At 40.5% G+C, this 25,216-nt stretch overlaps 1 protein-coding gene across 1 annotated transcript in view; it reads right to left on the reverse strand.

Moving 5' to 3' along the window:
* Nucleotides 1–11,408: 11,408 nt before the first annotated feature.
* Nucleotides 11,409–25,216, reverse strand: part of SNX3 (sorting nexin 3) — a 41,246-nt gene continuing 27,438 nt past the window's right edge. The window contains exons 2-4 of the mRNA XM_039237403.1: nt 20,230–20,325; nt 13,424–13,548; nt 11,409–11,839 (exon numbers count right to left, since the gene is read on the reverse strand). Coding sequence (XP_039093334.1) covers nt 11,734–11,839; nt 13,424–13,548; nt 20,230–20,325 — 327 coding nt within the window. The 3' untranslated portion in view covers nt 11,409–11,733. The remainder of the gene's footprint in view (nt 11,840–13,423; nt 13,549–20,229; nt 20,326–25,216) is intronic.

Below are 25,216 nucleotides of genomic sequence, written 5' to 3' on the forward strand. Positions count from 1 at the left end.
AAGAATAAAATTTCCGAGGCTGGAGCACTGCCTGCCTTAGTCCTAGCTGTGGGGCCCCCCAGGTGGGAGGATCTGTGGAGGTAGGTATGTGCACTCTGGCAGGTATAAGGAGATGCCTGGCTTCTTGGAAATTCCTAAGCAAGTTCAGGAAAAATCTACCTATCCATGGTGTCTCATTAATGCCTACAGGAAAAACAAGGGCATGGAGGCTGAAGAGGCAGATCCGTGAGAGGTGTGAGTGGCAAAGAGAAATGACAGCGAGACCCTGACAGGATTTAGAGCTGGGGTGTGCACCTCCTCACTTCACATGGACACCTAGGCAGGTGAGTGACATGTCCAGGGTCAGGTGGTGGCGCTGACCCCAGAGCTCAGGCTCTCCTCAGCTTCCGAAACTGAATTTTGCAGTCCATGCAAAAGACCAATTCCCTGCCTACTGCAGACTGTGTCTACTGAGTGCCTCTATTAGGAGCTTGCTTTTCTCCTTGCTCCCTCTCACAGGGGAATGAAGGCTCTCATCTCCCAGTTTCCCTTCCCACTGCTTCCCCTTGGGCAGTACAGGGGCCTGATGACTCCATGTGCTTGAGTGTTTCCAGGAAGGGAAGAGAGTTTGGTCAGTGGTGTCGTATTTCTGTACAAGCAGAGATCAAGGACGAAAGAACGCTTTCTTTTCTCAACAAATTCTTAGAAATCATGACTACTTCCTCAAAGAACTATTGTTTATTTTGTCTTATAAAACAAATCGCCGATACACGCAACAACATAGCTGAATCTTAAAACATGTGGAGTGAAAGAATCCGGACAAATAATTTCCCTCCTGGCTTGCGGGCACAGAGCTGGGGATTTGAACCCAAGTCTGGGTGACTTTGAAGCTTATTCTTTTTTACTATTTCTTGGCCCCCATCTCTTGGCTTTTGGTCTGGGCTCTGGGCTGCTGTTAGAGGAGGGCCTTGGACAAGTCCCTTCCTGTGTCTGAAAAATGAGAGGCTTGGATTGGATTGCTTCTGAGATTCCTTATAGCTCTAACATCCTGTGACTCTATAAGGCTGTTTCCTTTATTTATTTTAATGTTTATTTCTGAGAGAGGGAGAGAGAGCGCGAGCAGGGGAGGGGCGGACAGAGAGGGGGACAGAGGATCCAAAGGGCTTTGTGCTAACAGTGGAGAGCCTGATGTGGGCTCAAACTCATGAATCGGGAGATCATGACCTGAGCGGAAGCCGGATGCTCGACCGACTGAGCCCCCCAGGTGCCCCCCAGTGCTGGTTTCTGGTCATATGAGATGTCAACATGAAGGGAAATTGGGTGAGGGGCACATGGGGACTCTTTGTATTATCTTTACAGCTTTTCTGTAAATCTAAATTTTATGTATGTATGTATTCATTTATTTGAGAGAGAGAGAGAGAGGGAGGGAGAGAAGGAGCACATGAACTGGGGAGAGGGGCAAAGGGAGACAGAGAGCATCTTAAGCAGGCTCCACGCTCAGCACAGAGCCCGATGAGGGGCTCAGTCCCATGACCCTGGGATCAATGACCTGAGCCAAAATCAAGAATTGGATGCTCAACTGACTGAGCCACCCAGGCACCTCTAAATTATTTCAAAATAAAAAGTGGTTTGCTTTTGTTTTGGAGTACACAGTGACATGCTGTCTTCTCGCCTCTGTCCTTGGGCCACCCGGTCTGTTCTGCCCCAGCTAGGCGACCCCATGTTACCTGTTTCTTACATATGTATCTTTCAGAGATACTCAACTAATAATCAGAGAAAGTGTCCATATTGTATAAATATCATTTCTCAAAGCCAAAAGTGTGTCTGTGAGGTACATTCCTCCAAGCGGAATTGCTGGGCGTCTAGTTTTGCTATTGCCAAACTGCCTTCCCTGCAACGTGTGCCAACGGGTCCTCCTCCCCGCTGACGAGGTACACGGGGACCTGCTGTTTCACCCCCACAGACTTGTCTGCGAGACCAGTTCACCTCCGCCTTCTCAGACTGCCCACTCCCGAAACGCTCACGAGCAAACGTCTGTAGAAAGCTCTCACCGAACGGAGGGTCCACTCTGAAGCACGTCGCCGGGCAAGTGGGGGGCGGCTGCAGCAGCAGGCCGGGAGCAGCCAGACTGTGACGAGGGGCAGCCCCATGATTAACATTCCTGACGTCAATTACTACTGTCCTCAAGACAAGACATTCACAGAAGGGCATTGTCTCGGCTCCACAGCACACAAAGGGTCAAGCCTCACAAATTTGCTCATAGCGGGGGGGGGGGGGGGGGGGGCGGGCAAAACCCCATGGGTCAAAATGTTCAGATTACAGGTCCAGGAAAATCCCTTTACAGAAAGAAGACAGCAAATCCCCAGTGCAGTTGAAAGGACAAAACTTTCTTCACCTCAGAGATCCTCCAATGAATAAACCGGTTAAACATGGTTTGGATTTACTGAACATGCAAACAACTGGATTAAAGTATAATCTAGCTGGAAAGCAAAGGAAATGTACCGAGAACGCTAAGTCAGGACAAAGCTGCGGTGTTTGTGTGTGCCAAGCATGGATGGACATTCCGGTTTTATAAGCAAATTTTCTTCAATGTCTAACTTTCCTTTAGATCAAGATAACGAGTCTCTGCTTGCATCGGCCTCTCTGATAACAACACAGGTATCAAGGCAGCTGTATGAGCGCTGGGAGCACGGATGCCCAGGAGGCCACAGGCCCGGGCGCACCAGCGTCTGCAGCACTGGCTGTCATGCAGGCGTTCAGCGTGGGCCTGGCCGAACCCCCAGCGGCCTGTGCAGTGTGCGTTGGGTCGGCATTGCACATCTACAGGTTCCAGAATTACAAAGACCTGGGTTTGTATCCCAGTTTCACTTTTTATTGGCTAGGTGACCTCGGGCGAATGACTTAGACCGTCTCCGCTCTTTTGGTAAAATGAGAATACCTACCCATTAGGCTGTTTTGAGAATTAAATGAGATAATACAAGGAAAAAGCCCAGGCTGAAACCGAAGAACCCAACAGATGGTAGGCTGGTTGTCTTCCAATCTCAGGGCGTGTCCAGATCTCGCTCTGTGGCAGGAGGCTTCAGAATCTGTTACATCATGGGCTCCTAACCCTTTTTGTACCAAGGATCCCTACTCAGAGGTTTATAAAAGCATAAAATGAAACACACAGGACTCCAAAGAAAGCCAGTTTGTTGAATACATTTATTAAAGTGTTTTTTAAAACTCGCGATAAAATAATATAAAGGCCTCTCTTTAACACGTTAAATAAAATTTGAGGGTGGGTCTAATAACGTCATTTTTATTTTATTTATTTTTTCTTTCATAGTTTATTGCCAAGTTGGTTTCCATAAAACACCCAGTGCTCATCCCAACAAGTGCCCTCCTTCATGCCCATCACCCCCCCTTCCCCTCTCCCCCACCCCCATCAGCCCTCAGTTCTCAGCATTCAAGAGTCTCTCATGGTTTGCCTCCCTCCCTCTCCCCAACTATTCTTCCCCTTCTTCTCCCCCATGACGTTAAGTTTACATCAGTCATTTTAAAGTAGCGATCAGTTGAGCGTCCAGCTTTGGCTCAGGTCACGATCTCACAGCTTGTGAGTTCAAGCCCCATGTCGGGCTCTGGGCTGACAACTCAGAGCCTGGAGCCTGCTCTGGATTCTGTGTCTCCCTCTCTGCCCCTCCACTCACACTCTTGTTTCTCTCTCAAAGATAAACAAACATTTAAAAAAAATAATAAAGTAGTGATCAATGTATTTCAAGATCTCCAACAACAAATGACATTCATACTTGCATCTTTTTTAAGTTTATTTCTTTTGAGCGAGCATAAGGAGAGGGGTAGAGAGGAGAGACAATCCCAAGCAGGCTCTGCACCATGAGCAAAGAGCCCGATGTGGGGCTTGAACCCATGAACCGTGAGATCATGACCTGGGAGCAGAGATTAAGAGTCAGATACTTAACCAACTAAGCCACCCAGGCACCCCCATACTTACTTGCATTTTAAAATTGGTGACAATCACAAGTTCTGCTTATACCATGGTTTGCTGCTAACGTTCATAATGGAAGAAATGCTAAATTCCAGTTAAAGAATATGAAATATAAAGATGCAACTTTTTTTCCCACCCAAATTCAGACTCCAGATTAAACAATTTCACCACTTCTGGTCTCAAGACTACTGATAAAAAGCATTTAAAAACTCAAGCCAGGAGCTCCTTGCTGGTTCAGCTGGAAGAGCATTAACTCTTGATCCTTTCACTTTGGCTTCTCTCAAGATATTGTTGGTCTTTCAGTTAGAAAATGATATGCCTACATGTTGTTTTGTTTTGAATTTGTCCTGCGTGGTCTTCTCTCAGCTTCCTGGACCTGTGGTTCAGTGTCTTTAATTTTGGAAGGTTCTCAGCCATTATTATTTCAGTGTTTCTTTTGTTCTGTTCTCTTTCCCTTCTGGTATTCCAATTACACCATATGAAAGTATCCCACAGTTTTTCTAAGTTTTGTTGGTGGCTTTTTAGTTTTTTCTTTGCATTTCAGTCTGAGAGGTTTCTTTTCTTTTTAATTTAATTTTATTTAAAAAAATTTTTTTTAATGTTTTATTTATTTCTAGGAGAGAGAGAGAGAGAGATAGCGTGCGCAGGGGAGGGTCAGAGAGAGAGGGAGTCACAGACTCTGGCAGTCAGCACAGAGCCCGACGCGGGGCTCGAACCCACGAACAGTGAGATCATGACCTAAGGGAAAGTCGGACGCTTTACCGACTAAGCCACCCAGGCTCCCCTTTTCTTTTTAATTTTAGACAGAGTGCGTGCAAGCAGGGGAGAGGAGAGGGGAAGAGACAGAGAATCTCAAGCAGGCTTTACACTTAGCCTGGAGCCCAATGAGGGGCTCAATCCCATGACTGTGAGATCATATCTGAGCCAAAAGAGTTGGATGCTCAACTGGCTGAGCCACCCAGGTGCCTCAATTTGAGAAGTTTCTATTGACTTATTGTCAGATTCACTGATTCTTCCTAAACTATGTCAAACCTACTAATGAGCCCATGGAAGGCGTTCTTCATTTCTATTACAGAGTGACTTTGATTTCTGGCACTTCCTTTTGATTCTTAATTTCCATTTCTCTGATTATATTACCCTTGTGTTCTTGCATGTTGTCTTGTTCTATTAAAACCTTTTAACATGTTAATCGTGGTTATTTTAGATTCCTTGCTTGATAATTCCAAAATCTGTGTCCTTTCTGACTCTTGTTCTGATGACCACTTTCTCTCTCCAGACTTTTTCTTGCCTTTTGGCATGCCTTGTAATTTTTTGTTGAAAGCCAGACATTTTGTACTGGGTAACAGAAAGTGAGGTAAATAGGCCTCTATGAGGATTTATGGTAATCTGGCGAGGGAGTGAATGTGTTCAGTGTTTACTGTAGTTATAGTGCCACAGTCTTCAAATTCCTCAAGTGTCTGCTTTTGTCTCTTAACTTTGGGTTCCCCTCATTACTCCTCTTCAGAGTCTGTCTTGCATCTTTAAAAAAAATTTTTTTTGAAGTTTACTTTGAGAGAGAGAGAGAGGAGGAGAGGGGCAAAGAGAGAAGGAGAGAATCTGTGCTGTCTGTGCAAAGCCCAACATCGGGCTCGAACTCACGACCTGTGAGATCATGATCTAGGTCAAAACCAAGAGTTAGATACTTAACTGCCTGAGCCACCCAAGTGCCCCTGTCTTGCATCTTTCAGCAGTAATGTACTGTGACTATACTGGAGCCCTGGAGGTGTGGTGGTAAGGTACGGGGGATGTGTGCTATTATGTCCAGATCAAATCTTTGTGTTTTAGTGGGCCTGTGACCTCCACAAGTATTTCTGCAGTGATGTAGCCTTGCCCCTCGGCCCCTTCCTCTGTTTTCTGGCTACTATAGCATTTCCAGTCTGTTTCCTTGAAGTCTTGACCCTTGTTGACTGTATATATTTTCCCCCTTAGGTGAGATAGCAAGGCTGGAGGGGCTGGTGTGAGAAGAATGCCCTTCCCCCAACTGGGATATGGCTCTGGCAAAGTCTCTTACCCTGGAGAGTGGGCCTTTGTAATAAAGAAGGTTCTGGGTGTATGTCACAATGATTATTCATCTCTTTTCCCTGCCAAAGCCATAAGGGGATCTCCCTTATCTTCACTGTATCTGGGGGTAAAGAGCCCAGGAACATACCCAGTTCCTCTAACACTGTAGTTTCCAGGCATTTCTCACTCTCAGGCTAGATGGCACTCAACCTCCGGCAATCCACTATTACTGTGTAAGTGTTCCTCCCAGTTTATGGCTCCAGCACTTTCTGCTCCAGGCAAACAGATTTTCACCGTCAATTCGCAATGAGCCCCGCTCTCTCCAGACTTTGGGGTGATGGTTTGTTTGCCCAATTCTCTGATGGGTGGGTCCAGGAAAAGACACGGATTTTCAGTCTGTCCAGCTTTTTACTTGCTGTAAGGACAAGGGTGCCAACTTTTAAGCTCTTTACATGTCAGAGCCAAAACCGGAAGTCTCCTTCATTCTGAATGGCCATTCCCTTCCCTCCTCCTGAACTCCTGTGTCCCTTCTTATCTTCACATTTGGTGTACCTTTTCTCTGGCTATACTATCAGTGAGTCTTTTCATGATGATGTCCTAACAAGACTGAGTTTCTTGAGAAAAGGGGCCATGATTAACCTCTTGCCTATATTAATATTTTGTACATGTGAAATATTTAGTATTGCTGTTTGACTTTATTGGATCCCTTCCATCTGTGGCCTTCATTCTTACATTCTAATAGTAAAAAGCATCTGGTGAGATGTTACCCAGCGTCTTCTAAACTTCCTTTTGTGCTTTTAAATGAATCACTGTCATCTCTGAATCAAGGTCTTCTTTTCTTAGCAAGGTTGGAATAATGCAAATTTCACTTACTGCAAATGGAGATTTACAAAAGTAACTTCTCAAGACCTAAGAAGTCCTGACTCTCTCGTCTTTCCCTTTTTTTAAGTTTTTATTTAAATTCCAGGGTTTTGAGTTCAAGCCCCATGTTGGGTATGGAGCCCAACATTAAAAAATAAAGAGGGGTGTCTGGGTGGCTCAGTTAACTATCTGACTTTGGCTCATGTCATGGTCTCACCATTTGTGAGTTCGAGCCCTGTGTTGGGTTCTGTGCTGACAGCTCAGAGCCTGGAGCCTGCTTCGGATTCTGTGTCTTCCTCTCCCTCTGCTCTTCCCCCACTCATGCTCTGTTGCTGTCTCAATAATAAAACATTAAAAACATTTTTTTTAAATTAAAATACATTCCAATTAATACACAGTATAATAGTAGTTTCAGGTATATAATACCTGAAGTCATTGCACACTTCTGTAAAACACCCATTGCTCATCACAAGTGCCCTCCTTAATCCCCATCACCTATTTAACCCATTCCGCCACCACCTCCCCTCTGGTAACTATCAGTTTGCTCTCTACAGTTAAGAGTCTGTTTCTTGGTTTGCTTTTCTTTTTCCCCCTTTGCTCGTTTATTTCTTACAAATTCCACATAATGAGTGAAATCATATGGTATTTGTCTTTCATTTTCCTGACTTTGCTTTGTAATGACTTAAGTAGCTAGTTAAGATCAAATCTGACCAAATTCTAGGAAGAGGGCCTTCTAGTTAGGTGTCCAAACGTAGCTGTTTCAGAATCATCTAGGAAGCTTTACAAAAAATTCTTGGACTCAGTCTTAGGGAGTAATTATGGCATGCAGCTAAGTGTAGAAAAAATAAGACACTTCTGATCAGCAATCTATTCATGTCCAAAAGTGTTTTTTATACCCACACTTAAAATAATCTAACTAAAAAACAAAACAAAACCTATCCATTCATTTGTTCATGTTCAGCCTAGAGGACACAGGAAATGTTACTAAAAATTCACCCTTCCTTCATTCACTAAATTAACTGAGCACCAGGTAAGGGCTGGTTACCAGGTCACAGGCCCTGTCCCAAAGAAGGACGTGCACTCATGCAGGGGGGCTTTTAGAGTCAGACATCCATACAGTCTACATCCAGAGCCATCACATCCTGGGTAACTGTGAGCATGTCACTTAGCTCGCAGGGCCTCAGCCTTCTTATCACTAAGGGAGAGTATCACTTGGTTCACAGGGTTCTGTGACAGGTCACAAAGGAAGTGTTGAGGAAGACTTCTCCATCCTCCTAAAGCAGTTTCTAGCTCATTTCCAGTCCAAACACTTGCACACTGTAATAATCACAGCTAGCACTCAGCGAGCAGTCTATCTATATGCCAGACAGTGCACTACGCTATCACTCCAGCCACATGTCAAATTTTAACTGTGAAGGCCTAGAGGCCAGCAGCCTCCTCCCTGATTGGCTGTATTTATCCTCACTCCACTAACCAAAATAGATGAAGCAAGCTGAAACAACAGGACAAAGACTTTAAGACTTTAAGGAACCTCTACCCCCAATGTGGGGCTCAAACTCCTAACCCTGATATCTAGAGTCACATGCTCTACCCACTGAGCCAGCCAGGTGCCCCAGGACAAGGACTTTTAATCTAGAGGTGACCATAGCACGGGGCGCCTGGGTGGCTTAGTCGGTTAAGCGTCCGACTTTCGCTTAGGTCATGATCTCGCGGTTCGTGGGTTCGAGCCCCGCGTCGGGCTCTGTGCTGGCTGCCAGCTCAGAGCCTGGAGCCTGTTTCAGTCTGTGACTCCCTCTCTCTCTGACCCTCCCCTGCTCACGCTGTCTCTCTCTCTCTCCTAGAAATAAATAAAACGTTAAAAAAAAAATTAAAAAAAAAAAATAGAGGTGACCATAGCAAGAGGGCTGAGCTCAAAAGCCACAGGATTTAATAAAAATATATGCCCCCCCATTCTCTGCCCGGCATCCTCCCTTCAGAGCTCATCATCACATCCAGGGGTCATGATGGCAGAACCTTCAAGAAGGAAGCCAAATACCAGATAAGCCTATCTAGGAACTGCCTTAGGTAATGGTACCACTGCTGCTACTACTAATATATGGATAACTACCACTGCCATTGGATAACTAAGTCTTTACATGTCTCAGATACTGCTGTTCTATGGATTTTACACTTAGTCCTCAAAAACTGTAAGTCACTAATGGTATCATTGATGCTCACTATTTACAACTAACGGTTGCGATAAGGCAATTACTTCCTGAGAGGACACAGAGCCTGAGACTCTTGTAACATGACTCACTGTGAAATTAACTTCTACTTTTAGAAGACCCTTAAGGGCTTCCAGAACCACCTCCTATACATTTAAATAGCAACTGCATTTTTACTTCGCAGGATTAAAGGTGTCCTTTTAATATGGACCATGGTTTTAAGGCTCTAAGAGACAATAGTGAGAAGTGCCTTCCCACATTAGGCAAAAACATTTCACCTGAAAGAAGCAACATTTCACCTAATGAAAACTTCAACTTTTTTTTTTCTTATTTATTTTTGAGAGCGAGCAAGAAAGCGGGAGAGGGGCAGAGAGCGAAAGGGGGACAGAGGATCAGAAACAGGCTTTGTGTTAACAGCAGCGAGTCTGAAGTGGGGCTCAAACCACGAGATCATGTCCTGAGCTGAAGTCGGGTGCTTGGCGGACTGAGCCACCCAGGCACCCCAAAACCTTCAACTTTCTAAGGGCATACCAGTCCTAATCCAATTGTAGAGGTTAAAAGAAGGCCAGGGGCACCTGGGTGGCGCAATCAGTTAAGCATCCGACTTCAGCTCAGGTCAGGATCTCACTGTTTGTGAGTTCAACCCCTGTGTCAGGCTCTGTGCTTACAACTCAGAGCCTGGAGCCTATTTCGGATTCTGGGTCTCCCTCTTTGTCCCTCCTCCACTTGTGCTTTGTCTGTCTCTCTCTCTGAAAAACAAACATTAAGAAAAAATAAGTAAGTATGCCAGTACAACCCATCCTAAGCCACATTATTCCTTGTCTATAAATGATCAAAATCAAAAGAATTCCAGTGAGTGGAAACGTCTGCACTACTGAGGTTTTTCTGTTGTAGCAGGCAGTCCTGTGCACTGTGGGAGGTTTAGCAGCATGTCTAACTTCTGCCCACTAGATTCCAGTTGCATTCCGCAGTTCTGACAACCAAAAATGTCTCAAGATATTGCCAAATGTGCCCCGGGGGCAAACCCATCCCTGCTTGAAAACCACTGCTTGAGAGGAACTGATTCAGAGCCACCATCACTGTTCTGCATACCAAAAACTGACAGCCTTTGCTTTTACTTCCCTAGCTCCCTGAAATAAAGTTCACATGTTGGTTCATTTTGTATCTTCTTAATTTATAGTAACCGAAATCTCCAGTTTATGGAATTGTGAAATTTTAGGGAGTGAAAGGTCATACAGGGCTGCTCTAATTCCTAGGACTTCTAACCTGCTAGGTGGACATGCTAGTCTGGCTGAGGCCAAAGCTGGTTTCCTCTCACATGGACGGACCTGTCTCTAGAGGAGATGCCCCTGGAGGGGGGCAACCTCTCCTTACCTTGTGGTTTAACACTAGGTCACAACAGGCCCCCCCACAACCACCAGGTGTTGTATACATTCGAATCAGAGACCACATTCTGGCTACAACACAAGTTAGACAGCAAGGAGTCCCACATTTTCTGGTTTCTTATCACTTATACACGTCAGGCTAGAATGCTGTGCTCTTCTCCCTCCGTTGAAGAGGATAAAGCGTGCCACCATCCTGAGCCAAATTAAAGAGAAAGCATGAATCTGCTGATCAAGAAAAGGGTTATTATACCCTTGCTAAGGTTGTTAAAACAAGTCACTTAGGTGAACTAGGAAAAAAATTCCTCTGCAAAATAGGAGGCACAGTGCTGACTTCTCTTAAAAGGCCTTTCGAGAATGACTTGAGAATACAAAGCATTTTTCAAATACACAAAGTGCTTCATAACAACTCAGTAAGCTTTAAGGAATGCTTCTTTTAGTACATCACTTTTTTGTTGTATAAAAGAAAATACCCCAATTCAAAGGGTGGTAGCATATTTGATATCACCACTGTTTAAGAGGAATGGAGTTACAGGAATGAGAAGTATATAATTAGTAAATAATCCCTCTCAACAAGTAAGTTAAGTAGGACAGCCATAAAGGGGGGAAAAAAGAAGCTGAAGGCAACACAATCAGTGCATATCAGAAATGCATTTTTATTTTTATTTGAAAACAACTTAAATTTTTAGACAAATGATTTTAGTATATAAATTGGATTTTGTTTTTATACAGAATATAAAGATTTCCCTCATTGATCTTCCATGTGAAGGGTCTTACAAGCCTGAAGGGAGATAATTTCTGCACACGCGTGTGTATCTCACACGTAGGGGACTGGAAACCAATGGTGTAGTGCTTCTACACATAAATTAGGTCAAGTGACATCACATATGAAAAAGGGGTAAGAGAAATATTCTAGTTAATCAGATTCAGAAAGCAAACAGGACACAAAAACTGTGCAGATAAGACCAAGTCAGTAACTTTAGTTAGGACACTGCAGATTATACTGGATAACGGGTTTGTGGGGCTATAGCGTGAACCACATTAAAACAGCAAGGAAGAGCTAGAAAAGCTGGAACGAGGAATTTTTCACTAAAGCAAATTAACTTCTTGTCAACTGCCAAACAAAACAAAACACAACTGAGCATATGAATGTTAGTATACTGAAGGCATGTTCTACCAGTTTCTGTGCAGCATGCTAAAAGTTAGATAGAACTTCTCCACTGGTGCATATGGATCATTAATCGTCACGGAAAGTTTTTTTTTTTTTGCCCCTTCTCACCAAATTTCAGGCATGTCTTATTTTAGATGGAGTATAGCTTTTGTCTATAATTTCATCCTGTAAAAACATGTGAAGACAACGTTCATTCTGTGCCAGAGGATGACCAGCGACCCTAGGAGTAAAAATAACAAATTTAGTCCCAATATTTTATAAAAGTGGGTCAGGAGTCACTCATATATTTTATAGTTAGAAAGCATGTATGATTTACCAATAAGTGGACTGCTCATTAGGCTATGCTCTATCAATTAATGGGAAATTTCCTTTCCTTTGGTTGACAGGGTCATTTAGAAAACATTTATTCACCATACTGGCACTGCTTATGGCACTTGTGCCCAATAAACTTCTTTCTATAGCAGTGCGTACATTCACAAAAAAAACCTAAATGAATTTCAATGTTAAAAGTGAAGCATGTCATTAATTCTAAGAACTCATTTTAAAGAAGGAAAAGATACAGGATCAAAATTAGAAATACACTGACATTAAAAAAATACACTCAAGTTAAATAAAAGCTCAAAACACTGAAAAGAGGCACGTGTCCACAGGTTTTCCTTTTTTTTGGCCTGCTTTAAAGGTTTCCATTGCAGGCTAAACACAAGATCAAAATGGGTAACCAGACTTACATTTCTTTTTTTTTCTCCTCTTATTTTTAACTTATTTTTGAGAGTGAGCAGGGGAGGGTCAGAGAGAAAGGGAGATACATAATCTGAAGCAGACTCCAGGCTCTGAGCTGTCAGCACAGAGCCCAACATGGGGCTCGAACCCATGAACCGTGAGATCATGACCTGAGCTGAAGTCGGACGCCTAACCGACTGAACCACCCAGGCACCCCCAGACTTTCATTTCTGAATTAAAAAATACCTCACCTAGCAGTGCCTTCTCCAAAGGAAAGCATGTTCATAAAAGGCAATGAAGGTTATGTGCTAAACTAAATGTTAAAGGCTTTGTACACCTTTCCCTCCTGTTTACCACCCACAGATCTTCAAATTACTAGATAAAAATTGAAGTTGTTGGCTAACATGTAACCTCATACAACCATATTCTCCCTCCAGCATTTGACTTTATTTGGTCAAATTGAAGGCCAATGCACAATTTATAGTAAGCCCCTTCCTGACATTAACTTTGTTACTCTGGCTTTTAAAAATGGCTATATTTCAAATAAAGAATAAAATTAAAAGCTAGAAAGAGTTTCTAAAGTAAAAGATAAACAATTGTAAGTCTTCTTACATTTTGAAAAGAAACATTTTGCCATGAAAATTTTAAATGTGCACCTTTACACAAGACATGCTGATAATATCTCCATCTGCAATCAAACAAAATGATTGCAAGTGTACTGCAAGTTTTATTGTTCATGCTAGAACATACCTTAAATGAGAAAGAATCATAAGTAAAACTATTTTTTAAATGCTGCAATTTTAAATGTAATTTGCATAAATTAACCAAGAAAAACAAATATAAAACTTAGGTCAACACAAAGATACTCATTTTAATCACTCAAGTGTGTTAATATTTATCACATGATACTCAACTTGTTATACACTTTTACTTTATTTAAATGATACAAAAAGTTAGTCAGGAAATGGCCAAAAAGAAAAGCAGTACTACAGCTTAGCTTAATATCTAAATTATGAGTATTCGCCTAAAGTTGTCTCAGAACACTATTTGCTCTTATACCCCTTGAAGGACAGAAAGTACTTACTTGTTTATAAACTGCTCCAGCCCTTGCTTCCTTTCTTCAATAAAATTGTCATCAAATATTCCATCATCTCCTCTGAAAGGAAGCTGACGCAAAAATGCTTTTCCAGGGAGTGGGGGAACTACAACCTAAAAGAACACAGGAAAGAAAGTTCTTGAAGATGCTTGACTGGGTTGTGAAAATTTATAGAGCACAACATGAAGACAAAGTATATGTTCACTGTGATGGCTATTCTGCAGTTAAATGAGTGATTTTCTTTAAATAGAAAATCAGTAAAAAACACACTGAAAAAAAAAAACACATTAAAAAAGAGTCAATGTTTTGGAGGCAAGATAACCTAAGGTAGACAGAATAGACATAGACATAGATCAATGCTCCTTAATGGCATGGCCCATAGCTTAAGTTTTTCCTGAACTTCTTGAAGCACAAGTATACAAAGAGAACATTCGAGGAATCATGAAATAAAGGCTACGATGCCTCCAGTTTTGATGCCACTTAGGAAGACCATGCTTTATTACAATGAAAAACTACAGAGATCAAAATCAACTTTCTTAAATAAATGAAGAAATGAAATAGTAACAACATTCTTTCCAGCATGGGCAGATAAGAATTCTGTGGCCTATTTCCTCTACCTCATACCATCTTCATGAAGTCTTTCCTACTTGTATTTGAGGTGCTGATAAAAAAAAAAAAATCAACAATTCTGTCACCACGCTTCCACTTTCTTTTTCTTTTTGTAAAAATGTTTATTTGAGAGAAAAAGAGCATACATGTGACCAAAGGGAGGGACAGAGAGAGAGAGGGAGAGAGAATCCTGAGAGAGAGAGAGAGAGGGAGAGAGAATCCTAAGCAGGCTCCACACTGTCAGCAAAGAGCCCGAAACAGGGCTTGATCTCCTGAAGCATGAGATCATTACTTGAGCTGAAATCGAAGGCTGGATGCTTGACTAAGCCACCCACGTACCCCACCACACTTCCATTTTCTAGGCTAAGAAACATGTCAACTTTCTCCCAAATCCACTACCCCATCCTTCCCCAAAGACCTGTCATTTCTTTCCTAAATACGAACATCCTATTGTTCCCCTTCAAAGTCTAACTATCCTGTACGGTCAACTTAAACTGATCTCTCTCTTCTAGGAATTATCTAGAGCTCAAATATCTGACCTAAATAGCACCTAGCTATTTATTTCACAGGTTAGTTTGGTTTCTCTGTCTTAGGGGTTCTCACCCACAGCACAATTAACATTTTGAATCACATTGTTTTTTGTAGTGGTGGGGAGGGTAGGGGAAGGAGTTTCTTGGTGCACTGCAGAAATTTAACAGCAAACCAGGACTCCACCCACTAGACTGGGTAGCACTCTCAGTTGTGACAATAAAAACTGTCTCCAGACCCTGTCAAATGTGTCCTGGGGGATAAAACAGAGGCGCTGGTCGAAAACCCACCAACTTACCCTATTAATGCCTTGAAATCAAGGATACTATCTCAGGCTCCCTATGGTTATTTTAAGAAAAGCTGGGCACACAACACAACAGAAGCTTAAATATCTGTTAAATGACTAACCACTTCGCTGGATCCGTATCTTACACCAAAATAGAGAAAAGGTGTAAGCAAACAAATCAAGAAGAAATATAAATAGTAAACAGAAGTAATTATACGTACTCTTTAAAAGAGGTAAAACCTTAAACCCCTGATGCAGTTTCTATCCTAAAACAATAATCCAGCTGGGTAAAAAAAAAAAAAAAAAGGGAAAGAGCAACACAACTTCATAAAGAACAGCAAAGAAGAAAATGAATAGCAAAGAGCAAAAAAGAAACACAAAACCAAATACCCAATATAAAAGTCATGATTCCTTCCTAGATCTACACTTCTCCCCAGGACCAATGATTAGGGCATCTAAAGATGTATCTCTGTAACTCTGCCTTAGTATTCTTGAATCTCTCTCTCTACACTAATATTTGTGAAGTTGAATGTTAAAACCTGCAGGGACCTAACAACTGAGAAAGAGATCATGACCATTAACTGAGTTCCAACAGAGTAGTTTTTCTGAAGGGCAGGAAAAAACATCTTTATCTATGAAACTACTATTAAAAAAAGGAATCTAGAACCAATGCACTAAACAGATGACTACCATTAATTCAGGACATAATTCAGCATGAAAGTTAAGATCACTATGTATTATCTGCAGAGACATATTCTTCCTAACACAATATTCAAAAAAGTCACTGAAATGGATGGTTAGGTTGTAGGTAAAAGGATTAATGACCTACAAAAATTGTGAGTGGCATGCCCAGCTAAGATTCCAAAGATCTTCAACAATTATTTTTGCTGAACAAGTCTGGAAAGATCTAGTTAGAATTCTTATACCAATCTAACAGTCATTCATCCAAACATATGTGTACACATGTGGGGTGAGAAGTAGATAGGAAAATACTTGGCCAGCATAATATAGTGAAAACATACTAAAATAAAAGCTAAAGACAGCATCAAAATGACCAGTAGACACAATAAAAATCATCTACTTTCTTATCTCATATAACAGATCTTAGTTAAAAGTACCTGTAAACAGGGGTGCCTATGTGACTCAGTCAGTTAAGCATCCGACTGTGGCTCACAATTCATGAGTTTGAGCCCCACACTGGGCTCTGTGCTGACAGCTCAGAGCCTGGAGCTTGCTTCCAATTCTGTGTCTCCCTTTCTGTGCCTCTCCCACTCAGCCTCTGTCTCTCTCCCTCTCTCAAAAATAAAAATTAAAAAAATGTTTTTAATTAAAAAAAGATACTTATAAACAAAATAACTTGATTGATTGTTCTTAGCAATACTGTAATAAAAGTACCACTTTCACATAGGTCAAATCCCTCAGATATTTAACTGGTCTATTGTTAGAAGTGAAGTATTGTGCTTCAAAGGACAATAATAAGTGGAAACAATTCATAGATAAAGAGATTTTTGCAAATTAAATATCTCATAAGAGACTTTTAAGAGTTTTTTTTTTTACATATTTTAGGTACATCTCAATAATAAAAAGATGAAACACTCAATGGGCAAAGGATATGGAAAAAAAAAAGATTTCTCCACATACGATATGTAAATAACTGATAAATACATGGAGGGATGATCAACATCATCAGCCACTGGGGAAATGAAAATCAGAACCACAATGGTATTCCAACTTCACACATTCTAGGGCAGCTATAATAAAGAAGACAGATAATAATTAAGTGTTGGGGGGGATGTGGAGAAAAGTGGAACTCTCATACACTGTTGGTGGGAATATAAAATGGTGTAGCTGCTTTGGAAAACAGTCTGGGACTTCCTCAAAGTTAAACAGAGTTGTCACAGGACCCAGTAAATACACTCCTAGGTATATACTCAAGAGAAAAGAAAATATATGTCCTAACAAAAAAACCTGTACACAAATGTTCACAACAGCATTATCTATGATAGTCAAAAAGCAGAAATAACCAAAGGTCTACCAACTGATGAATGGACAGATAAAGTGTGGTATATCAACACAACAGAATATTATTTGGCAATAAAAATAAATTAATTAGGAAAGAAAGAACTAGTGTTTAATGTTGAAAACACCTTCAGTGAAAAAAGCCAGACCCAAAAGACTACATATTCTCTGCTCCTATTTATATGAGAACAAGGAAATCCATAAAGAAAATAGGTTAGTGGCTGTGTAGGGTTGGAGGAAAAATTGGTAGGGACTACTAATGGATATGGGATTTCTTTTATGGAGTGACTAAGATGTTCTAAAACTGACTAGTGATCACTGCACAACTTTGTGAATATGCTAAGAACCACTGAATTTACCCTTTAAAGTTTATTTCTATTTATTTATTTTGAGAGAGAGAATGTGTATGTAAGACACAGAGAGAGGAGAGAAAGTCCCAAGCATGCTCCATGATATCAGCACAGAACCTGACTTGGGGCTTGATCTCACTGAGCTGAAATCAAGAGTCAGATTCTTAACCAACTGAGCCACCCAGATGCCCCTAAATTTTATACTTTAAATGGGTGAACTCTATGGCATGTGAATTATATGTCAATAAAGCTGTTAGTTTTTCAAAAGGTGCTATATACATTCACCAAATGTTTATTAAACACTCCAATGTGCCATGTGCTTTGTTAAGCAAAGCCCAAAATCTATCACTTCTTCCCATAAGTCAGACAGAGAAAGACAAATACTGTATGATCCCACTTATAGGCAGAATCTTAAAAAAAAAAAAAAAAAAAATCAAACTCCTAGCAACAAAGAGTAGCAGAGACTAGTGGTTGCCAGGGATTGGGAGATGGGAGAAATGGTGACATGCTGGTCAAAGGGTACAAACTTCCAGTTATAGGATGAGTAAGTTCTGGGGACTTAATGTAAAGCATGGGGAGTATAGTTAACAATACTGTATCATATACTTAAAAGTTGCTGAGAGAGTAGATCTCAAATGTTCTTACCAACCACCACTACCACCAAAAATAATTAATAATAACTATGTGAGGTGATGGTATATTAACTAAGCTTATTGAGTTCATCATTTTACAATATATACGTAAAACATAAACTTACATAATGTTGTCAATTATATCTCAATTTTAAAGCTGAGGAAAAAGGATACTTCTTCCCTATGGTCATAAAAAATGTCATCTTTGTTACCCATAACTTTCCTAACTTGTTTTGTACATTTAGATCTTAAAACCATCCATTTTATACACAGCGAGTTATAAATTTTTATTCCTAGACAGTCAAATGTTTCAACCCGATTTACTGAATATAAATTCTTTTCCCTACTGATTGACAATGTTATTTTTGTTCTGAACTAAATTTCTAATGAACATGCAAGTCAGCTGCTAAGATCTATACATTCTAAGTTCTACTACATTCAGCTAATCTATTTGCCTGTTCCTAAAGCAATAGCAAACTGTTTTAATTACTATAGCTTAAAAAAATCTCTGATGTCTGCACATACTCAGTACATGCTGAAAATAATTTTACTCTTCTTGAGCTTCCTTTCACTGTAAAGCTCATATAAAAAGCTCTGTAAGTTCATTAAAAAAGTCAAGATTTCTATTAGAATTTCATGAATTTGTAAATAAGTTAGAAGATAATGCTTTACTTTGATCAGCTTTACTGCTAAAATGTCACCTCTATGTGAAGCCTTCCTTTGACCACTCTATGAAAGAGTACTCTCCTGGAACTCCCTACTTCCTGTTGTTTTGTTTTTTACAACATATCACTCTCAGACATACTATGTATCTTACTATTTTTTCTGCTTTCCCTTCACCACCACCCCAACTTCCCCAACTGAATGTAAGCATCATAGAAGTGGGGACTTAATATATTCACGGCTTTATCTATAACTCATTGCGCATACAGAATGAGCTCTCAAATGTTTATATAGTAAATGAATCTTCAAAAGTGAATACTCCAAAACAAGAATGCAGTATTTCTATTAAGTTCTGTTTTTGTCTTTCAGTGAAGTTTTGAAGTTTTCTTTACATGGGTCTTATATTTTCTTTTTTATTTTACTCATAAACATTTTATGCTTTGATAGTCTTTTTAAGAAAATTGTTATTTATTTTGAGAGCGAGAGAGCAACTCAAAACCATGAACTGTGAGATCATGACCTGAGCTAAAATCAAGAATCAGATACTCAACCAACCAAGTCACCCAGGTGTCCCTATACTTTGATAGCCTGTTGAGTAAAATTGTTTTTCCTTTACATTTCGATGGAATGTGGGAATTTGTGTATATTGCTCTTGTATCTAGCCACAGGTATCTGGTTAAGAAGCTTTCCTTCCACTTCAACTTATCACACTTCAGAATTGAGTAGAAGCTAGCCCGACCCTAATTCTGGGCGCCTACCGTATCAACTTTTTCCTACTGGAAAGTCATTAAGTAACTTTTCATCTGAGCACACCATGCCCTTCCAGGATTCCATGTCTTTGATCTTCTTCTGACACAGGGCTGAAATAAGGGACAAGAAAGAGACCTTGCCTTGCTGAAGGTCTTTTGCAGCCAAAGCCACCAAGTTTTCTTTCAAGAGAAGACGATTTTATGTAACAGTTTTAAACTTGCATGTATTGGGGCACCTGAGTGGCTCGTCAGCAACCAACTCCTGATTTTGGTTCAGGTCATGATCTCACAGTTCATAGGTTTGAGCCCTGCATTGGGCTCCACGCCGACAGTGCAGAGCCTGTTTGGGATTCTCTCTCTGCCCCCATCTCTCTCTGCCCCTCCCCTGCTCTCTCTCTCAAATAAATAAACTTAAAAAAATTTGCACGTAGCAACCTATTAAACCATGACCATCATTTAAAAAGCTAAGCTGAAAAATATCAGGACATATCAGAGTAAGGTAAGTACTGGTTTATGGAAGTTTTGTTATATATATATGTGTGATACTGAAAAAAATATTATGAGTCAGTAAAAGAAAAAAAAAACAAAAAGAACCCCTGGAATTACAGTGATATAGGAGACATATTAAAGAAGAGAAACTTGGCAAGGAGTGTTTGGGAGGGCAAGACTGAATAGGAAGATGAGGGAAAGGAAGTAAGTAATAGCAAAAAAGTTCTAAGAAGTAACTGTTATCCAAGTATGAGTCAGTAAAGGCCTCAACTGGGCCATTTAAGTAGACAAAAAAGAGTTCTGAGCAAAAATTTTCCTTTCCTTCCTCCATCTCCCATAAAGTAAGATTTTTTCCCTTGAAAAAAAATTGTATTTGCTTTTACATCATTCTAGGTAAGTTTTTTGAAAAGTCCTTAACATTAAAAGTCAGAGTGTTTTGCTTTAAAATCTCATTACAAATAATTCTTACCTTGCTCTCTCTTTCTAATTCACTTCGCAGCCACTCAAAGTCACTGTATCTTCTTCTAACAGTAGATTCCTTCAGCTTGAAAATAGGCAGATTTGTCTGAAATTAAAAAAAAAAATCATTCCTAAGTTGAAGCATGGGACAAGGACTTCAAAAAAAGGAGGCCGGGGAATCTGTTTGTCAAACTGTAACAGGGCAAGCGTGGTTACCTTAAGAAAAGAAAATCATAAAGTTATCAAGATGACAATTTTACCCCTAACAAAATAAAACTTCACTAAATGTTAAAAAAGTATTTTACACTGTAGTATTTATTTTTTTATTTTTATTTTAGAGAAGAGAGAGAATCCTAAGTAGGTTCTGAGCACTCAGCACAGAGCCCAACATGGGGCTTGATCCCACTGCCCTGGGATCATGACTTGAGCTGAAATCAAGAGTGGGACACTCAACCAACTGAGCTGTCCAGGGGCCCCTAGAGTACAACCTTTAAAATGCATGTCTGTACATATGCTTTAGGATATAATTCTCCCTGAGGTCAGCTATGTACATTAATGTAGGTCATTTTTTCTGTTTCAGTAATTTGTGAACAGGGGTGAGATAAAGCTAGCTGACTGCCATCCACTTTAGATAGTATCTTACTATACAATACTCACAGGGGAGAGACACCTTAACTACTTTGAAATGAAACAAAAAATATTCTGTTACTATGACTGGAATAGATGTTTCACAATAAAAGAATAAAGGATTATTCTTTATATGTTTGTGTGTGTGTGTGTGTGTGTGTGTATGTATATACATATAAATTTACATCCCAGTTGGTTAGCACATAGTGCAATAATGATTACAGGAGAAGAATCCAGTGATTCATCCCCTACATATAACACTCAGTGCTCATCCCAGCAAGTGTCCTCCTTAATGCCCCTTAGCCATTTAGCCCATTCCCCCACCCAAATTCCCTCCAGCAACCCCCAGTTTGTTCTCTATATTTAAGAGTTTTTGTATTTTGTCCCCCCGTTTTTATATTATTAATGCTTTCCTTCCCTTATGTTCATCTTAATTTGTATCTTGAATTCCATGAGTGAAGTCATATATTTATCTTTCTCTAACTTCACTTAATATAATACACTCTAGTTCCATCCACGTTGTTTCAAATGGTATGACTTCATTTTTTTAAAAATGTTTATTTATTTTTGAGAGAGACAGAGAATCTGAAGCAGGCTCCAGGTTCCAAAAAGTTGTTAGTGCAGAGCCTGACCTAGGACCCAAACCCACGAACCCTGAGATCATGACGTGAGCTGAAGTTGGATGCTTAACCAACTGAGCTATGAGGCTTCATTCTTTTTGACTGCTAACACTCCATTGTATATATGTACCACATCTTTATCTATCCATCTGTCGATGGACATTTGGGTTCTTTGCATACATTGGCTATTGTGAATAGCACTGCTATAAACATTGGGGTGACTGTGCCCCTTTGAAACAGCACACCTGTATCCTTTGGATAAATGCCTAGTAGTGCAATTGTTGGGTCATGGGGTAGTTCTATTTTTAATTTTTTAAGGATTTAAGGATTAAAACTCCATACTGTTTTCCAGAGTACCTGCACCAGTTTGCATTCTCATCAGCAGTGCAAAAATGTTCCTCTTTCTCCACATCCTCACAAACATCTGTCGTTGCCTGAGTTGTTAAATTTAGCCATTCTGACTGGTGTGAGGTGTTATCTCCTTGTGGTTTTGATTTGTATTTCCCTGATGATGAGTGATGTTGAGGAATTATTCATGTGTCTGTTAGCCATCTGATATCTTCTTTGGGAAAGTGTCTATTCATGTCTTCTGCCCATTTCTTCACTGGATTCTTTTTTGGGTGTTGAGTTTGATAAGTTTTTTATAGATTTTGGATACTAACCCTTTATCTAATATGTCATTTGCAAATATCTTCTCCCATTCTGTCAGTTGCCTTTTAGTTTTGTTGATTGTTTCCTTCACCGTGCAGAAGTTTTTATCTTAATGAGATCCCAATAGTTCATTTTTGCTTTTGTTTCCCTTGCCTCTGGAGACATGTTGAGTAAAAAGTTGCTGCAGCCGAGGTCAGAGGTTTTTGCCTGCTTTCTCCTCTAGGATTTTGATGACTTCTTGTCTTGCATTTAAATCTTTCATCCATTTTGAATTTATTTTTGTGTACGCTGTGAGAAAGTGGTCCAGGTTCACTCTTCTGCATGTCGCTGTTCAGTTTTCCCAACACCATTTGCTAAAGAGACTCTTTTTTCTTAATTTTTTTTTTAACATTTATTCATTTTTGAGAGAGACAGAGTGCAAGTGGGGAGGGGCAGAGAGAGAGAGGGAGACACAGAATCTGAGGCAGGCTCCAGGCTCTGAGCTATCAGCACAGAGCCTGACGTGGAGCTTGAACCCACGAGCAGTGAGAACATGACCTGAGCCGAAGTCAGACGCTTAACCGACTGAGCCACCCAGGCACCCTAAGAGACTCTTTATTCCACTGGATATTCTTTCCTGCTTTGTGAAAGATTTGTTGGCCATATGTTTGTGGGTCCATTTCTGGGTTCTCTATTCTGTTCCCTGATCTAAGGGTCTGTTTTTGTGCCATTCCATAATGCTTGATGATTACAGCTTTGTAATACAGCTTGAAGTTCAGATTTATGAAGCCTCCAGCTTTGGTTTTCTTTTTCAGGATTGTTTTAGATATTTGGGGTCTTTTCTGGTTCCATACAAATTTTAGGATTGTTTGTTCTATCTCTGTGAAGAATGCTGGTGTTATTTTGATAGGGATTGCATTGAATATGTAGATTGCTTTGGGTAGCAATGACATTTTTAACAGTATTTTGTTCCTCTAATCCATGAGCATGGAATATTTTTCCAATACTTATGTCTTTAATTTTTTTCATAAGCTTTCTATAGTTTTCAGTATATAGATTTTTCATCTCTTTGGTTAGGTTTATTCCTAGGTATTTTATATCTTTTGGTGCAACTGTAAATGGGATCGATTCCTTGATTTCTCTTTTTCTGCTTCATTATTGGCATATTGAAATGTAACCAATTTCTGTGCATTGATTTTATACCCTGCGACTTTGCCGAATTCATGGATCTGGTAGGGCAGTTTTTTGGTGCAATCTTTTGGGTTTTCCATATAGAGTACCATGTCATCAGCAAACAGTGAGCGAGTGACTTCCTCCTTGCTGATATAGATACCTTTTATTTCTTTGTGTTATCTGGTTGACGAGGCTAGGACTTTCAGTACTATGTTGAATAACAGTGGTGAGAGTGGGCATCCCTGTCCTGTTCCTGACCTTAGGGGGAAAGCTCTCAGTTTTTCCCCACTGAGGATGATATTAACAGCGGGTCTTTTGTATATGGCTTTTATGATCTTGAGGTATGATCCTTCTATCCATACTTTCTTGACGGTTTTTATCAAGAAAGGATACTATATTTTGTCAAATGCTTTCTCTGCATTTATTGAGAAGATCATGCGGTTCTTATCCTTTCTTTTTCAAAAAAAATTTTAAAATATTTATTTTTGAGAGAGACAGAGTGTGAACAGGGGAGGGGCAGAGAGAGAAGGAGACTCAGAATCTGAAGCAGGCTCCTGGCTGAGCTGTCAGCACAGAGGCCGATGCGGGGCTCGAAATCATGAGCAGTGAGAACATAACCTGAGCTGAAGTCGGGTGCTTAACTGACTGAGCCACCCAGGTACCCCATTGTCCTTTCTTTAATAATGTGATGTATCATACGGATTAATTTGTAGATATTGAACCACCCCTGCATCTCAGGCATAAATCCCACTTGATCATGGTGAATAATTCTTTTAATGTATTGTTGGATCTCATTGGCTAGTATCTTGTTGTGAATTTTTGCATCCATGTTCTTCAGGGAAATTGGTCTATAGTTCTCCTTTTTAGTGGGGTCTTTGGTTTTGGAATCAAGGTAATGCTGGCCCCATAGAATGAGTTTGGAAGTTTTCTTTCCATTTCTATTTTCTGGAACAGCTTCAAAAGAATAGGTGCTAACTCTTCTTTAAATGTTTGGTAGAATTCCTCTGGAAAGCCATCTGGCCCTGGACTCTTGTATTTTGGGAGATTTTTGATTACTATTTCAATTTCTTTACTGGTTATGGGTCTGTTCAATTTTTCTGTTTCTTCCTGTTTCAGTTTGGGTAGTTTATATGTTTCTAGGAATTTTTCCATTTCTTCCAGATTGCCCAACTTACTGGCATATAACTGCTCATAATATTCCCTTATTATTGTTTGTATTTCTGCAGTGTTAGTCGTGATCTCTAATAAAAGATTATTCTTTTTATTTTACTGTTTTATTTATGTGTGAGAGAGAGAGAGAGAGACAGCGAGAGAGAGTGTGCGTGAGCAGGGGAGGGTCAGAGAGAGGGGGGATACAGAATATGAAACAGGCTCCTGGCTCTGAGCTGGCTGTCAGCACAAAGCCCGACACGGGGCTCAAACCCATGAACCGTGAGATCATGCCTTGAGCCAAAGTCGGACGCTTAACCGACTGGGCCACCCTGGCGCTCCATAAAAGATTATTCTTAATGGTCTTCAAATAGAATGCCAGAAACTAGCAGGGAAAGAGTACAATGTCTGCATTCCTACTACTAGTGGGAAACTAGGAGTTACATAGATTAGATCAGGTTCATAGATCTACAGCTTTACAGGCTGACACCAAGTTTAAGAACTGGAAATATAGGGGTGCCTGGGTGGCTTAGTCGGTTAAGCGTCCGACTTTCGCTCAGGTCATGATCTCGCGGTTCGTGGGTTCGGGCCCCGCGTCGGGCTCTGTGCTGACTGCCAGCTCAGAGCCTGGAGCCTGTTTCAGTCTGTGACTCCCTCTCTCTCTGACCCTCCCCTGCTCACACTGTCTCTCTCTCTCTCTCCTAGAAATAAATAAAAAATATTAAAAAAAAATAATAAAAAAAAGAATTGGAAATATAGGGGTGCCTGGGTGGCTTAGTCGGTTAAGCGTCCGACTTT

The sequence above is a fragment of the Hyaena hyaena genome, unplaced genomic scaffold (genome assembly GCF_003009895.1).
Source record: "Hyaena hyaena isolate Hyena2069 unplaced genomic scaffold, ASM300989v1 scaffold_123, whole genome shotgun sequence".
Lineage (NCBI taxonomy): Eukaryota > Metazoa > Chordata > Mammalia > Carnivora > Hyaenidae > Hyaena > Hyaena hyaena.